General features: G+C 32.6%; 1 protein-coding gene across 4 annotated transcripts in view; it reads left to right on the forward strand.

The window, feature by feature from the left end:
* The window catches only part of LOC114332190 (monocarboxylate transporter 9), an 81,216-nt gene that overhangs the window by 52,412 nt on the left and 10,240 nt on the right, over positions 1 to 18,564 (forward strand). For 3 of the 4 annotated variants that reach the window (XM_050657546.1, XM_050657547.1, XM_028281927.2), the window contains exons 4-7: positions 1,669 to 1,918; positions 11,216 to 11,428; positions 13,397 to 13,681; positions 17,888 to 18,109. In XM_050657546.1, coding sequence (XP_050513503.1) covers positions 1,669 to 1,918; positions 11,216 to 11,428; positions 13,397 to 13,681; positions 17,888 to 18,109 — 970 coding nt within the window. The remainder of the gene's footprint in view (positions 1 to 1,668; positions 1,919 to 11,215; positions 11,429 to 13,396; positions 13,682 to 17,887; positions 18,110 to 18,564) is intronic. The other variant, XM_050657548.1, reaches the window with a different exon arrangement.

Genomic DNA, 18,564 nt, shown 5'->3' on the forward strand with positions numbered 1-18,564 from the left:
CGAAAGACATTTACTGGCATTTAAAATAAAACGGGGAGTGCGACAGGGAGACACAATTTCGCCAAAATTGTTTACAACATTATTAGAGCTTATGTTTAAGAACGCAAATCTGAGTGAAAAAGGAATTAATGTCAACGGAGAAATACTTAGTCATTTAAGATTCGCTGACGATATTGTTCTTTTTGCTGACAGCATCGAGGATGCAGTATCGCAACTGGAGAAACTATACCTAGCCTCCCTACAGTTGGATTAAAAATCAACCACACAAAAATACAAATCATGACAAATCTTATGTTAAGCGAATCGATTTCAGTAAATGGCATGTCTATCGAAGAAACCACCTCTTATAAGTACTTAGGACATGAGATACGCATAAGAAGAGATAAAACGTGCGAACTAAGCCGCTGTATAGAACTTACTTGGGTGTTATTCGGCAAGCTGAGCTGTGTCCTTAAGTAAGAACTGCCTATGTGTCTCAAAAGAAAAGTCTTTGATCAGTGTGTGTTGCCAGTACTTACCTATGGTGCAGAAACTTTAACAATAACCAAGAAAGTAAGAAATAACATTTGTGTTACTCAAAGATCCATGGAACGCTCAATGTTAGGCATTTCTCGTCAGGATCGAATTACGAACAGGGAGATAAGACGGAGAACAGGAATGACGGATGCCATAGAAAGAATTATGACTCTAAAGTGGAACTGGGCTGGACACATAGCTAGAATGTCGGATAACAGATGGACACAGCGGATAATACACTGGAGACCAAGACAAGAAGCATATCGAAGTAGAGGTCATCCGCCAACCAGATGGTCTGATGACATAAAACGGATCGACAAAAACTGGATGCAAACAGCACAAAACAGAAATGCATGGAAAAGACTGAGGGAGACCTATATGCAGCACTGGATAGATCCGGGTTGAATGATGATGATGATGATGATCTTTGGATCCAAACACCTGTAACAGATAGAAGTCTGTTTGGTTAGCCATTATCTTTTTCCGTATTTCCTTCTTGCTGCCGTCCGGAGTTATCTGTATAGTAGTACCAGCTCTCAGCGGGGTATTATTTTTCGAGTTGTGGAATTACATTAATAGGGGATCATTTCATAAAACAAGTAGATCTCTTGTTTATGGAATTCCACACCTCAGACAATCCCAACTCTCACATACGCATGCTAAACATGGACCTTGACCAAAGCAAACATGGATAAAATAATAAAGACACAAAGAGCCATGAAGAGAAAAATGTTAAGAATAAAATTAAAAGACAAAAAGCAAAACAACTGGATAAGAGATAAAAGAAAAGTCAAAGCCGCAAGGACAACATATAGCCAGGCTAAAATCGAGTTTCGCAGGTCATAACGCCAGATAAACGGACAGTAGGTGGAATACCGATACAACAATGGAGACCATGGACAGGAAAGAGAGCAAGAGGACGACCCCAGATGAGATGGAGAGATGACATTAGAAAGAGAGAAGGAACACACTGGAAACAGAAAGCACAAAACAGAAGAGAATGGAGGAAACTGGTGCAAGCCTATGTTTAAAATTGGACGAATTAAAGGGCAAGAGAAGAATAAAGAAGTATATTTCACTTAATAGTTTTTTTGAAAGTTTTACAAACGACAATCCCTTAATTTCCTTAAATTCATGTTATTTGTGTTTCAGGTTGAATCCGAAATTGTCAAAATCGAGTAAGTCTAGCAAAACAAGTTTAGTTTCATTATCATCAACGAATTTTATGAAAGATTTGGATATTGACGAATTGAAAGATGTTTTGAAGAGCGGAAAGAACGTAGAATATCTTCTGCAAGGTTTGGAAACATCTATCGATTCAAATGCTGCCGCTAAGTCGACTTTAAAAAATAACCATAATTCTGTATTAAATCTTCCAACGTATATTCGTCAAAATGAGAAAGTAAGTATATAATATAATAATAAAAATAAAAACATTTATTGCCGTAATAATATACATACTCGTTTGTTTTAAATTAGATGTAGGTACACCATATTCATGACAATACTGCTTCCCATCTTATTCGCGCCGATTCATTCAATCATTCGTCATTATACAGTGATAATGCAACTCATTCTCTTACGCAATGTTGCCGATCTTAGCGTTTCCTTTAGTGGGCTATATCTAATCCAACACTAAATAGTCTGTATACATTTCATTCCTTAAGATACTTTAGCTTTCTTGTGATGTTCCGCTGCTGTACCATCTCCTTTTCAACTGCTTTTTTTTCGGATACCTGATTCTTCAAGTGTTAGCAAAAGCTGACCTACCGGTAACTACCTGTGATCCTGACACAACGTGGGAATTTACAAAGAAGTGGATCATTGAAGCCATCATCAACACAAACCCCAAAGAAAAAAAGAATGTGTGTGTACTTTGTACGCACGTAAGAAGTTATACTTCTATTATATGATTATATGATTATAAACGAAATTAATATACTTTTTATTTATATTTTATTTAAATATTAAATTAATTTATACTTACTACTTCTCAAACATTTTTATTAAAACAGTGCCAAAAAACACATTAAAAATGCCACAAATGATTTCTGAACATTAATTGTCGGAAAAATTTTTAACTAAATACGTATTTTCTGAAAATAAAATTATATAATAAATATACTTACAATCATAAAATGTATAAAAAAAATAAAAAAATAAAAGTTTCTATTGGGATTCGAACCAACTTACCACGCGGCTGGTATTTGCGTTGTATTGGGATTCACCCGCATTAAAACTTCGCCACAGAGACAGCTTGTCATTATGTGCGAAGATCGTCTACCTAAACAGATTAACCTTTTGACATTTTTAACTTATGTAAATCAAATTATTTTGATTTTGAATTGAAATGATTTAGAATTGAAAAAATACAACAAAACATAGAGTAAGAAGACAATATATTAGGTGAATATTGATAGAAATTTTGATGGTAATCAAATTATTAAATAAAAGTATTACATACTACTTATGTATTTTGGTAGGTTCAAGGTAGGTATCGGAGCCCGTATAACGACTAATAAATTTCGCAATCACTTGCGTCGTGCAAAGTGGCTATGTTCAAATATCATAACAAAATTTGATCAACTATTTATAAAACACTTACCAGTGAAAGATTCTTTAGCTTTGAATAAGCGAGATCTGCGGCACTCATACCTACTAGGCACAGTTTGATGAGCTTTCACATTGGCATGCAACAATCATCTCTTCTATGTAAATAAGTCCAAAAATATAATATGAAAACTATTTAAAAAGGCAGTATAACCATTAACTAACTTTTTGTTTGTTGTTTCTCTTCCTACAAATTTTAAAACGCAACAAGCATACATTATAACCAAACCATGCACAGTCCCACAGCTGTGCCACAGCTGCCATATTGGATAATTTTTGTCATGTCATTTGAACATCCAATCAGAACAAAGTTATAATGCGCATGCGCCCGGTCGCTAGGTTTTCCCATATAAAATTTCACCGTCATTACGCCCGTAAAGAAGTATAACTTCAAAAATAGATAAGAAAAAACACTGGATAACTGAAGAGATCCTCAACCTTGTAGAAAAAGCATGAAAATTAAAAATGGAAACGAGAGAATTCAAACCGAAGACACATCATATCACACAGATCATATATTACAGAAAATGAAGCAAAAAAGGATACCAGCAAACATGATGGAAGTCATAAAACAGATGAACAATAACAATACGACAAAAATTAAAACAAATTACACCACTATGGCCAACATACCCACACCAGGGGGAATCAGGCAGGGAGACAGCCTTAGCCAATTTTTATTCAATATGCTGATGGACGATGGATGAAATAATAGAAGATATGGAATCGCTACAACTAGGATACAGACTCGGGCACAGTAGAATTAGTATAATGTGCTATGCGGGTGATGCAGCCCTTATTGCAGAGGATGAGGATGACCTACAAAGACAACTTTATCGATTCTACTAAGCATGTCGATGACTGAACATGAACATATTCACGCAGAAAACAAAATGCATTACCATTGCGAAATATTCAATTAGATGCACGCTCGTGGTAGAGGGGAAAACCATCGAACAACTAAACCAGATCTAGATGTAGATTTATCAAGTTATCATGACCCAGCCAGAGACCTAAGAGGACAAGGCCGCATATATGAGAATGGACAGCAAAATTAGAATTTATAAAACTTGCATCAGACATGTTATGACTTATGGTATTGAATCAAGAGAAGACACCAATAAAACCAAAAGCATGCTACGAACAGCCAAAGTGAAGACACTAAGAGCAATTGCAGGACACACAAGAAGGGATAGAATACGAAACAACAGCATCAGGGAACAATGTGGCGTGCAAGATGTAGCAAAATGTGGTAGGCAAAGACGAAGAGAATTGTTCAGTCATGTAAAAAGAATGGAGGAGCACAGACTACCAACACTGCTAGAAGTAAAACCAGCTGGCAAGCGTTCATCGGGAAGACCACCAAAAAGATGGAGAGATACCTGGCAGTCTACCTCTCAAGAAATACTTCTCGGAATTAACAGATCGACAGATCTACAAGTATAAGAAGGAGAAGAAGAAGACACATATCATCAAAGATAATAGTGAAAACAGCACAACAAACCCAGAAAGTATTGCAGCATCGTGGAAACAATATGACGAAGTACTATTCTCTAACAACGATGGAGACAAGAATACAAAGAAAAGAAGGTATGAAAAAAAACACAAAGAAATTGGGGCGGCGATAAAAAAGCTAAAATTCAGAAAAGGAAAAGATGAAGATGGAATAGCTGAGACACTCAAAGAAATGTGAGGGGTAGGGATTGAAGTAATGTTTAGAATCTGCAATAAATTCTGGAATACTGTAAAGTGGCCAAAGATAATTACGTTTTCAAAATGTGAATTTTATTAAAACATTCTTTTCGTTCCCTAAAACTTTTTAAAGTTCTCCAAAAAAGTCATTCAAAGAAATAGTATATTCTATACCCATTTTTATTGTATTAATGTATTCATTTTTTTTACCTTTGTATTCTCAACAATAATTTTACAGATAGCGTAAATACCTGTTTACCATAATTATTTTTATTGCACCATATCACTACAATCAACTTAATTATTTTATAACTCTGTACGTCGGTCGTTGAAAATTATACTGTTCTACACGTAAATGGAAACTGTCACGCAGTTTGGCTCAAAATAAATTAACTGGAGCAACAGTGTAAATAATTACAATTTCCAAACAACCATCGCTCGTGGAAATGCTCGATGTACTCGTTTATGATGACAAAATGAGTTTTTGTTTAGGCAACTACATTTTAGGTATACAGGAGGCAATTATATTTTATCAAAATATGAAAAAATACAACTAGACGAGCTGAAATCAGCTTTATAATTTGTAATATACCACTTAACGCCTGTAAATATCTTTGAATTGATTCTGTGTTACAATTTCAACGATTTTTCCCATTTATGTCTCATGGATCTTAACTATATATTGTATGAATTTTATTGTTTTGACATATTTACTTACATTACTTACTCCGTGGCGTTAGAACCCTTCATAGATTTTAGCCGACTCGACAACATGCCTCTACTCTTCTCTATCTTGAGCAATCTCTATCCAGTTTTCCACGCCCATAGCTTTCAGGTTTCCTGCTATAAGATCTCACCACCGGAGTCGAGGGCGTCCGCGTGGTCTTCTTCCAGTTGGGACTTCTTCCCACACCAGCCTTTGTTCTTTGGTCAGAATGTCTTCTGAGGTGTCCTGTCTGGACTTTATTTCTTTAATGATGTTGGCGTCCGGGTATAGTTCATCGAGCTCTTTGTTAGTTCTTATCCTATATTGTCCTGTGCTTCATCAAGCACAGACCCAAAGATCTTCCTTAATAGGATTTTACTGTTCACATTTGTCGGGTGTTGGAGCTAGTGATGCCACATAAAGTCAACAGAGAATTGAAAAAGAGGAAAGATGTTATTGAACTGAATCTTCGTAATTAGGTATTCACCTAATTTGTTCCCATAAATCAGATTGCCAGATTTTTATTAGAGAAGAGAATTATTTTAGTGTCAGCACCAGCATCAGATATACAATTTTAGGATATTACTTATTTACCTACACACTTTTATATGCATGCTATTATGTATGTTTATAGTTTTTAAATATCGTTTATACTATAAATTTCAATGAATGCACCTAAAGTTATCAACATCCGTTCGAAGACATAAATATGGTATGAACTACTATATCTGAGAACCATAAAAATAATAGGTGAACCAGTTTTGTTTTGTGAGGATTCATGATCTTATTGGCACTTTTAAAAATGATGATACATACATAATATGTACATACATTTTAGTTTATTATACACATTCTAACACTTCCCTCGCGTAGACTGTAAAAAAATTTACACCATCTTCGACCTTGGCGACAAGCGACAACCGAATATTATTCGAAGTGTGAATAGAAACGCCGACATCCGATTTAATATAGGTACGAATCCGACACACGACAAGTGTGAACGAGCTGTAACAGGACGTACAAAGATTAGTGATGTTGATTATAGTTACTTTCGAGTATTCGTTACAAATCGTTACTTTTGTATAAAGTAATCATTTGTATTCGTTGCTTTGATTACTATGACTACTTTTGTATTTGAGTACCGGTAATCATATCGAGAATCGTATTTCTTATTTCTCAGTAGGTAGGTATTTTGTATAGGTATTCCGATATAACAACGACCTTCACCGATCTGTTTAAGGGATAAAAAGATTTGATTACTATGATTACTTTTGTTTTTGAGTAGCGGTAATCATATCGAGAATCGTATTTCTCAGTAGGTAGGTATTTTGTATATAGCCCAGTAAATGAACGGGAAATTTGGCGATACCGTATAATTTTCAGGGGCAACTCCGAATTGCATGAAAATTTGGATTTAGGTTCTACTTACCCTCCACTTAAAGTTGAAATTGTGCCGTTGGTTGCTTTTATTTGGGGGGTGACAGTCACCCCTTCTCGGGGGTGAAAAAACATACGTTCAAGATAAGACCGGAAATTGATAAATTGACTGATTTTAAGCAACTTTTGTTCTATAAAGATTTTTACCCAAGTCAATACTTTTTGAGTTATTTGCCATTGAAAATATTGATTTTTCGACAAAAGAACTACGTTTTCAGACGGTTTTTCGCAAATAACTCAAAAAGTAAATATTTTATCGAAAAAAATATCCTTAGCAAAAGTGTAGCTTATAAAAAACCCAAAAAAATGGTGTATTATTAAAGTCTATCAATCAAAGAAAAACATAGTTGTAGCTCATGAAAAATACGTTCTTATTCGTCTAATTCCAAATCGAATATTTCAAGGTGAACTCAACGAAAAATTAAGCACTTTTCGGGAAAACCCAATTTAAACTTTTTAAAGTGTTTATAAAAATTTGTTTTAATTGTTAACAAAAGTTTTAGCATTAAAAATAAGCGAGTTGCGCTCAAAATAAAGTTAGCCCTCTTTTTTTTGTAAAAAATCATGAAAATCTCGCTGTGTTTAGCTCCCCAAATGAAATTAATCGCTACTGCTTTACAAACAATTTACTTACCTATCTATTTTTTGTATGATCTGTCAGTCTCACCGGTTTAAAGTGTTTATTTTTATAATTGAGAAAGCTTGAATGGGTCACTAATCACGAGTGTATGCAAATTTTGAACAGCCATATCTTAACCGATTTTTGTCTTACGGAGAAACAAAATGAAACTAGCATATTTATAATAGCAAAACCTACATTTTTTTACTCTTGTAAGATTTTTCTTATCACTAATACTTTTTAAGTTATTTTGAAAAAATGAAATTTTTCAAAAATTTTTAAAATTTTTTTTTTTAATATAAAACCAAATGTTTTAAAAAATAAGCACTTCAAACCAATTAAACTTACAGATCATATAAACAATACACATACAGTTAAAATAGATGGTAAAGCCAAACGCTTAATTTAATTTAGGGTGCTAAATAGGGGGAGATTTTTTACAAAAAAAGGGGCCAACTTTTTTTTTTCAGTGTAACTCGTTTATTTTTAATGTTGTAAACTTTTGTAAAAAACAAATAATAAGCTTTTTTCCGATACTTTAAAAATGTTAATAAGGTTTTCCCGAAAAACTCTTCTTTCTTCGGTGATTTCGCGGTGAATTATTCGATTTGGATTAGACGAATAAGAACGTATTTTTCATGAGCTACAACTTTGCTTCTACTCAATTTGTAGACTTTACTGGTACACCATTTTTTTCGTTTTTTTTATAGGCTACACTTTTGCTAAACATATTTTTTTCGATAAAATATTTACTTTTTGAGTTATTTGGGAAAACGGTCTGAAAACGTAGTTTTTTTGTCGAAAAATCCTCATTTTAAATCGCGAATAACTCGAAAAGTATTGACTAAAGTAAAAAACTTTATAGAACAAAAGGTGCTTAAAATAAGTAAATGTCACCCCCCAAGTAAAAGCAACCAACGGCACAAATTCAACTTTGAAGTGGAGGGTAAGTAGAACCTAAATCCAAATTTTCATGCAATTCGGAGTTGCCCCTGGAAATTACACTCCAAAACGGTCATTTATTGGGCTAATAGGTATAGATATAAATCTAGATAAAAATATAGGGTTCTCGCATTCGATCTTTGTTAATGACGTACATTACATATTTTACCTCCATTATACCTCCCTCTGTTTCATCTTCTATCTTCTCACCCTCACAGTGTGAGGCTCTGAGGCTCACACTCTTAAAACGCTTCATACCCATAACGATATTCGATAAAACTCGTAAAATACCGGTCCCGTCCGTTACTCGCTGGGATACGATTGGTAGAAAGTAATCAAGTGTACGGGTTGTAGATACAATAGTCGTTACTCGCTCTGATACGATTGGTACGAAGTAATCAGAGTAATCAAAGTAACGATTTGCCTCTCTGTATAGTAATCGTTACTTTCGGTATTCGTAAGTAACAAGTACTTTGTAACGAATAGATACTTTTTCAACATCTCTATTATTCATGGGCGAGCGAGATCCGACACATTTTTTCCGGGCAACGAGGGCTCGCAAAACAGCCGACATTTATTGTCGTTGCCAACAAAAAATTATGTGAATAGCTCCATATAAAATGCGTTGTCATTGGAACCTCCCATTAAAATACGGATCCGACACACGACAAGTGTGAATGGGCTTGTTTCGATTTTATAATTGTTTGAAGGACATACATATATATCTGTTGCCGGCTTGTATCCTATTGTTTATTTCTTGTGATCCGTTATTGTCTTCAGTAGTTATTGTTGTTCCAAGATCCTTAAATTCTCTCACACGCTTGAAAGTTAAATTCATCGATGGTGGTGTTCTCACCTCACCGATTCTGTCTATGCTTTGGTTATTGCGGCTCATATGTATATTTCGCGTTAGTTTAATTGATTATATAATAATATATCGTATATACTATCGTATATCTGTACTTCTAGCTCTGTGCAATAGTGTCTTACCATCGATTTTTCTAAGGGTTTTCACCTCTGCTGTTTCTAGCATTCTTTTTGTCCTCTCTGTGTCAGGTCGTGTTTCTGCCGCATATATTGATCTGATGACTGTTTTATACATTCTGCCTTTAATTTCTTTTTCGATATCTTTATTTCTCCGTATTGTTTTATTTAGGCAACCTGCGGCTCTGTTTGCTCTATTCAGTTGATCTTCCACTTTTGTTTCGAGCTTTCCATCCATAGTTAGATAGCCTAGATGCTTAGATATGCCTAGATATTTAAACTCCATCACTTATTCTATTATCTGACATCTGACCCTCCAGCTCTAATTTACATCTTAGTAGATTTGCTGATATAACGATGCTTTTTGTCTTTTGTGGGTAAATTAACATGTTAAATCTTCTGGCAGTTATATTAAATTGGTGCAGCATACGTTAGAAATCATCTTCACTTTGAGAGATTAGTATTGCATCTATATTTTAATCTATAAGTTTTTTTGTGTCTCTTGGCTCGTTTACTTCCTTATAAAATTAGCAAATATACAGGGTGTAACAAAAATACAGGTCATAAATATATTCACATATTCTGGGACCAAAAATAGTTCGATTTAACCTAATTTACCTTAGTAATGTGCACATAAAAAAAGTTACAGCCCTTTGAAGTTACAAAACGAAAATCGATTTTTCCCAATACATATATCGAAAACTATTAGAGCTTTTTTATTAAAAATGAACATGTGGCATTATTATGGCAATATTATTTTAGGAAAAAATTATAGTGGAATTTGGAAACCCCTCAAAAATTTTATGGAGGTTTTGTTCCTTTAAACCCCCCCAAACTTTTGGATACGTTCCAATTTAATTATTATTATAGTACCATTAGTTAAAGACTATGTTTTAAAAACTTTTTTGCCTCTTAGTACTTTTTCGAAAAATCAGCTTTTATCGATATTTTGAATATTTATTGTCAAATCCACCACATATTTGTATATGGTTAAGTACGATTATGGACACTTGGTAATACATAATATGAAAATTTATTTATGATTTACATTTTTAGGTATATTTTGAACCATATTAAAAAAGAAGCCACATCTCGATAAAAGGTGCCTTATCTAAAAAATAGAAACAGGCAAAAAAGTTTTAAAAAGACTGTGTTTAACTAATGGTACCGCAGTAATAGTTTAACTGAAATGTACACAAACATTTGGGGTGTTTAAAGGCACAAAACCCCCATAAATTTTGTATGTAAACGTATTAAAAAAGAAGCCGCATCTCGATAAAAACTGCCTTATCGAAAAAATACTAAGAGGCAAAAAAGTTTTGAAAATATTGAATTTAACTAATGGTACCACAATAATAAATTAATTGGCACGTACACAAAAGTTTGGGGGGGTTTAAGGGAACAAAACCCCATAAAATTTTTAGGGATGCACAAATTTCACTGTAATTTTTCTTTAAGATGCTCCTACCATAAGAATGCCACATGCCTATTTTCAGTAAAAAGTCTCTAATAGTTTTCGATATATTAGAGAAAATCGATTTTCATTTTGTAACTTCAAAGGGCTGTAACTTTTTGTATGTGCATATTTGTACTAAGGTAAGTTATGTTCATTCGAACTATTTTTGGTTCCAAAATGTGTACTTTAATTTATGACCTGTATTTTTGTTACACCCTGTATATTAACGTAAACTAATTGTCTAATATTTTAGGTGCCTGTTGAAGTATTAGAACAACTTAGTTCAAATAGAAAATTATATAACATAATTTTAGAAAACTTTCCTAGTTTACTTTTAAGTAGGAGTACATCCGATAAAGGTCTAAATATATTAGCTGGAGACGCTTCTCTTGTGGAACGAGTGCCCGTAACAGTTTGTATGACACTAAAAAAGGAGGAAAAAGAAGATCATGGATTAAACGGCAAGGTAAGATATCTATAGAATATGTTTTAGTTTTTGTAGACTTCTCCAAGAAATTAACGCACCACCTTAAAAATTCGTCATTTTTAATTTCTCGAATTTCCTAAACCTGTTACGATTTAAGTGATTTTTTTAATATGTTATAGCCTTATTCTTTAACAATATCGCTGTAATATTATTGTTCCTAGACAGGTAAATTGTCATTGTATACCGGGTGTTCCAATTAAACTGTGTTTTTTTTTAAGTTCACCACACCTTGTGGAATATTCTAGCATTTATAAAATACTGAAATTAAAACCAACTATAGCCTCATGTTTTCTTAGTACATATTCTGTTTTTGGTTCATTCACTTATGTTGTATAATAAAAGAGGTATTTTAACAACTAGCCTTGTTTTTGATCAATATATACAGGGTGCTTTTAAATAAGTATGGTAAACTTTAAAGGGTAATTATTCTGCATAAAAAAAATAATGACAGTTTGCTTTATAAACGCAAGTCCGCAAATGCCCATTTCCAAGATAGGGGGTGTTGAAATTTTGCTTACATGCTGACGATTTTTTATTGCTCTTAAACCAGTTGAGATATGCAAATGGAATTTGGTGAGTTTTAAGAGGTAGTTATTGTGCATTTTTTGACATGCAATTAAGAATTTTATGTTCACTATTGGCGCACATAAGGATTATATTACCCGTATGCGCGCTAATGGTGAATATTAAATTCCTAATTATTGTATATCAAAAAATGCGCAACAACTACCTCTTAAAACCCACGAAATTTCATTTGCGTATCTCAACCGGTTTAAGAGCAATAAATAAATCGTTAGTTTGTAAGACAAATTTCAACACCCCCTATCTTGGAAATGAAGCATTTGCGGACATACGTTTATAAAGCAAACGGTCATTATTTTTTCATGCAGAATTACCCCTTAAAGTTTGCCATACTTATTTAAATAACACCATGTATTGACGAAAAGCAAGGCTAGTTGTTAAAGTACCTAACTTTTTTATTTTCCAACACAAGCGAATGAATCAAAAAAGAGAATTCTAAGAAAACATGAGGCTATAGTTGGGTTTTAATTTTAGTACTATATAAATGCTAGAATATTCCACAGGCTGACGCGAACTTTGAGAAAAAAATCACAGTTTGATTGGTACACCCGGTATACAATGACAACTTACCTGTCTAGCAACAATATTATTACAGCGATATTGTTAAAGAATAAGGCTATAACATATTAAAAAAAATCACTTAAGGTGATACAGTAGCGATCAACAGGTAGCCAAAACGCGTTCCAAGATTGCGGCTGTAATTTTGAATATTTTTTCGAGATATTTGGCACACGTATTCGTAATATAATAAAGAATGGCGGTACAGAGCCCAATTTGAAAAATATATTAATATGTGGAAATTACTCTGTAATTAAATACAATATTAAAAAAACGAGCCTGTACCGCCATTAAGAAGAACAAAAAAATACACTTTCTTCAAATAAACTTTTTTATCCGATGCCTAGATTTTGTGTAATTTTGGAACTACTAATGAAATAAAAAATTTTAGTAGTTCCAAAATAACACAAAATCTAGGCATCGGATAAAAAAGTTTATTTGAAGAAAGTGTATTTTTTTGTTCTTCTTAATGGCGGTACAGGCTTGTTTTTTTAATATTGTATTTAATTACAGAGTAATTTCCACATATTAATGTATTTTTCAAATTGGGCTCTGTACCGCCATTCTTTATTATACTACGAATACGTGTGCCAAATATCTCGAAAAATATTCAAAATTACAGCCGCAATCTTGGAACGCGTTTTCGCTACCTGTTGATCGCTACTGTTTCCTCTTAAATCGGACAACAGGTTTAGGAAATTTGAGAGATCAAAAATGACCTATTTTTAAGGTGGTGTGTTAATTACCTGGATGGAGAAGTGTATTTTCATATTATTGTAAAAGTCAAAATGTATTTCATAATTTTAGGAATTAGTACAACATAAAGATAAGGATGTGGAAGCACAGGAACCATTATTGGCCGAAAAACGTAGTAAAAAACCTGGAATCCTAAAAGTTCCAACTGTTCCAAAAATCAAGGCACAAATAGCCCAAGCACAAAGGCAAAACTATTTTAAAAATCTTAAAGTGCACAGACAGTCACTGATACACCGTGGAGCCATATTTAATACTCACAAATATAGATTTAAAGCTTCCAGTTGTCCGAATATATACAGAGTGTCTACTCTAACCTTAAAGAAAGATGAGAACGAGGTAGGTACATGAATGCGTGTAGAAATAGACTTTGTCATCATAAGTAAGAAAATATCAAAAGTGCTAACCAACAAGTGTCACTAATGAATTATAAAAGTATTCATGTTATATACATAGTGATGCTTATTTTTTATTTATAATTTACAATGAATCGTTTAGTTTTTCATATTATCTAATTTATATGAGAATATTTGGTGTAAAACAGAATTCTACCAATAATTATATGTTTATTAAAATTTGTATATTGTTATCAAAATACTAAAGCAAAGTAAAGTAGAATTAATTAACATAGGTACATATTAGGTTTGTTCTAGCATCAGTTTCAAACGGTTTGAAACCATCAGCGAATAGTCGACCAGTGTGAGTAGATGGGATAGCACTGGTGATTTAGTCCAGAAAAATAAGATTTTTCTCGTGACACATCCCCCTCCAGGCCGAAACCAAATTTTTTGAGTAGTTTGGACATCTATATTAATAACCTATATGTTTCCTGCAGCCGATTTTGATGATATACATAGTTATAAACAAATGAAGATCAAAAAACAGTAAATTTTCGCTTTTTTCGTCTATAACCAAAAAGTTAAGCATTTTAAACAAATTAGTGAGTAAGAACCTTATAATTCGTCTAAAAAATTTCAATATGACGTTCGCTGAATATGTCTATCCTTATTGGTTGCTTAGAAAATTGCAAAATAAATAATAAATTTTGAGTTTTTATAAATATTCATAACTTATGTAAAAATTAACTTAGAACCTTCTTATTACACGAATTGCTGAGACTTCTGGTGCTTAAATTATATTTTAAATTTCAAAGCAATTGGTCAAGTAGTTTAAAAGTTATTTAATTTGTTTATCCCAAATTCATTTTTTTTGCAACACTACAAGTCAGAAAATTATGAGGTTACAGTAAGACTTCTGACAGTTTATGAAAGAAGAACACTTATACTATTGACTTAATTAAAAAAAATGACAAAAAGTAATTTTAAACAGTGTAAAATTATTTTGCAAAAACACGTCGATTCTTTGTTTACTTATAAACAATTAGAATAACTTTTTAACCGTTACCCGTAGAAAAATTATTTTTTCATATTTGGAAATAATGAATTTTTATACACATTTAGAAAGAAAAACAATTGTCCTAGGACACTTAAAGAGGAAGTTAGCCCCCCTTTTTTTAATTCACATGTTTTTGCAAAATAATTTTGCAGTATTTAGAATTATTTTTTGTCATTTTTTTTTATTAAATTAATAGTATAAATCTTCTTCTTTCATAAACTATTCAAAGTATTACTGTAACTTCATCATTTTCTGACTTCTAGCGTTGCAAAAAAATTAATTTGGGATAAACAAATTAAATACCTTTTAAACTATTTGACCAATTGCTTTGAAATTTAGGGTATGATTTAAGCACCAGAAATCTCAGCATTCCGTGTAATAAGAACGTTCTAAGTTAATTTTTACATAAGTTATGAATATTTGTAAAAACTCAAAATTTTTGATTTATTTTGCAATTTTCTAAGCAACCAATAAGGATAGACATATTCAGCGAACGCCGTATTGAAGTTTTTTATACGGTTTATGAGTTTCTCGCTCTCAAATTTGTTTAAAATACTTAACTTTTTGGTTATAGACGAAAAAAGCGAAAATTTACTGTTTTTTGATCTTCATTTGTTTATAACTATGTATGTTGTTCTGAAGCTATTTCCTTGTGGCATTTTTATAATAAACTATTTTTAATGGGAAATAAGCCACAATTTTACCAAAAAAATGATTTTATTAACGTTTCGAAGCCCAAATCGGGTTTCGTTGTCAAAATACTACTAAAATAAACAAAAATGTTGTTGCTAAGTAAAAAAATTCTTCTAATAATTTATTTAATCTGACTCATTTATATTGGCAATTCAGACGTATATTATACATTTTAAAGTAGAAGACTTTAAAATGATATCGCCAATATTTATGAGTTGCGTTCCTGGGACGACTTTACTAAAAGATAGTTCATTCGATTACATGAAATCAATCCCAACTCAACAATATCCGTCACAAAAAAATCATAACATGTGATCTGTCTTTAAAAAGACAACCAAATGCAACGGTGACAGTAAAATTCTCGCGTTAGAGATTCCATAGTAAATCACGAGGGAAAACCAGGAAAAAACCTCGTGATACTATCCCGACATCGTAAGTATTTGGTCTTACATTTAATTTAATTTCAAAAAACTAATACCAAATTCTGACTTTAATATGTTTAAATTATAAACAATATTAATAATATATAGATATACAATAAGTAATACTAAAATATAAAATTTGTACTAACTCGATATGTTATTGACTTAATAATCGTGGTATTTTCTTTCTATTGACTTCCTCTTTCAGTATGGGTAACCACATCCTACTGCATTCTACCGAGGAATTTGCCACACAATTGGTTTCATTTAGCATAATTAGAGCCGCTTCTTTGATTTTTCTCTTTTTACTATCTGATTCTTTCAGGACTATACTTGAATCTCTCCACTGAACTCTATGTTCATTATCCCATGCATGTTGACATATTTGAGATCTATCAAATTCTCTATTTTCAATATAAGACTGATGTTCACTTATTCTAACAAAATAAAAACGCTTCGAAACGTTAATAAAATCATTTTTTTGGTAAAATTCTGGCTTATTTCCCATTAAAAATAGTTTATTATAACTATGTATATCATCAAAATCGGCTGCAGGAAACATATAGGTTATTATAATAGATGTCCATACTACTCAAAAAATTTGGTTTCGGCCTGGAGGGGGTTGTGTCACGAACAGGATATTTTTTTCCTTATTTCTCTGAACTAACTGTATTATGTTCTCTCACTGACCAACTGTTTGCTGACGGTTTCCGACTAGTTTGACTGTCTGCTAGAACAAACCTATTAATTATATTATTTATATCTATTCTTCATCTTCTTCTTCTTTTTTATAGACATGACTGTCTGTTTTTCAGTGTGCCTCCAGTACTCGTTCCATCGTTTATTTCATGGTCTTCCTATTGTGGAACCGTCTCTCGCCGTTTACCTACTCTATTTGTTGTCGTTCGGTTTATATGATCGCTCCATTCTACTTTTCTATTTCTTACCCACTTCTTGATGTTCTCCACGTTGCATCTCCGTCATATATCTTTACTTCTAACTCTGTCCCATAGTGTCTTACCATCGATTTTTCGAAGGGTTTTCATCTCTGATGTTTCTAGCATTCTTTTTGTTCTCTCTGTGTCGGGTCGTGTTTCTGCTGCGTATGTTATTACTGGTCTGATGACTGTTTTGTGAATTCTGCCTTTCATTTCTTTTCCGATATTTTTATTTCTCCATATTGTGTCATTCAGGTATTGTGTCATCTCTATTTACTTGATGTTCCACTTCTGTTTCTAGATAGTGCGATGCCTAGATATTTAAACTCATCACTTGTTTTATTATTTGACCCTCCAGATCCAATTTACGTCTTATTGGATTTACTGTTCAAACCACTCATTTTTTCTTTTTTTGGGGAAATTAACATGTTAAATTTTCTGGTAATTATATTAACGAAAATGGAATGAAATAAATCTTAAAACTGATCTAAATTTCTTATTAGAGTTAAAAAACACTCGTCAAAAATTGAAATATTGTAGTCGTTATCGTGCATAACAGCACAAAAATAATATGGTAATGCTTAAAGTATAAACTAATAGCCAACAAACACGCAACAAACTAAGTCATAAACTTTAATCACCTGAAATATTGGGGGTGATAAAGACACTCACGAGAAACTAAAAATACAATCAAATAATCTGCTCTGCGGATTGTTTTTTTTTCACCCCTGTAACTTATTAAAATAAACATTATATAAGTTTTCAAGGACTTTCGGCCCTCGATAATAACGTAATTTTTCATTCTGCGTTTAAATCTTAAAAAAATACTTATTAGTTTTCTCAGGATTCGAAAAAAATGAATACATTTAAAACACATTGAAAATTTTGACAGGCGACATTTTGCGGCTATGCCCTTAATTAATGCGTCTCTTAGAAACTTGAGGTACGGGCATACAACTTTTTTAATTTTAACAGACCTTGACAAAGGCCTAATACGAACGATGCCGTATATTGTATTGATTAATAATTTTGAGCACTTTTGATTATTTTTCTGTACGGTAGATGACGCTATTGGTATAACCTAACCCGTTTTATAGAAATGGTACGATGAACTTCTAGAATTGGTGAAGGGAATGTGCGATTTTTCCTTGTTCTTAGAACTACATTTTTTCTTGCTGTCCCTCTCAACTATAACCCTTTTTGTTTGGTTTATAGTGCCGTATTTTTATTTGGTGGAACACATGACAAAACACGATTATTCCAACGAAGATGCTTCACTCACAATATCAAACATAGGTATCACAAATACCATAGGGATGGTAAGTACTCCTTATAACAGATCTCTATGTCTATGTATAATTGATAATCATAATTATTATATATGTATTGTATATCATACATACAGACTGTCTAGTTTTTGATTAGATATCTTATGGTGTGAGTTTTTATTGAATCTCACCCGAACAATGGCGAAAGGGTTTAATTATTACCTTTTGCCTAATTGGACATAGGTGAATATTTTAGGACCACAAGCATATGTCCCAAAGCATAGAGTCCTTCGATATTAACAAACTAGTGAACTTCTAGGGCGACTGGTTCTGAGAATTTATTTGGTCTGGTTTTATAGTTACTAATAAACACGATATGAAGCATTGTGCAAACGAGAAATAAAAGTGTTAAGCGAACAAAACATTTATTAACAACAACGGAGTACAACAACAAATATGCGGAATTAACGATAAATTGTCTTAATAGCGAAAGAGAAAGAGTATTT

This window comes from Diabrotica virgifera, chromosome 8, assembly GCF_917563875.1.
Source record: "Diabrotica virgifera virgifera chromosome 8, PGI_DIABVI_V3a".
In the NCBI taxonomy this organism is placed as follows: Eukaryota; Metazoa; Arthropoda; class Insecta; order Coleoptera; family Chrysomelidae; genus Diabrotica; species Diabrotica virgifera.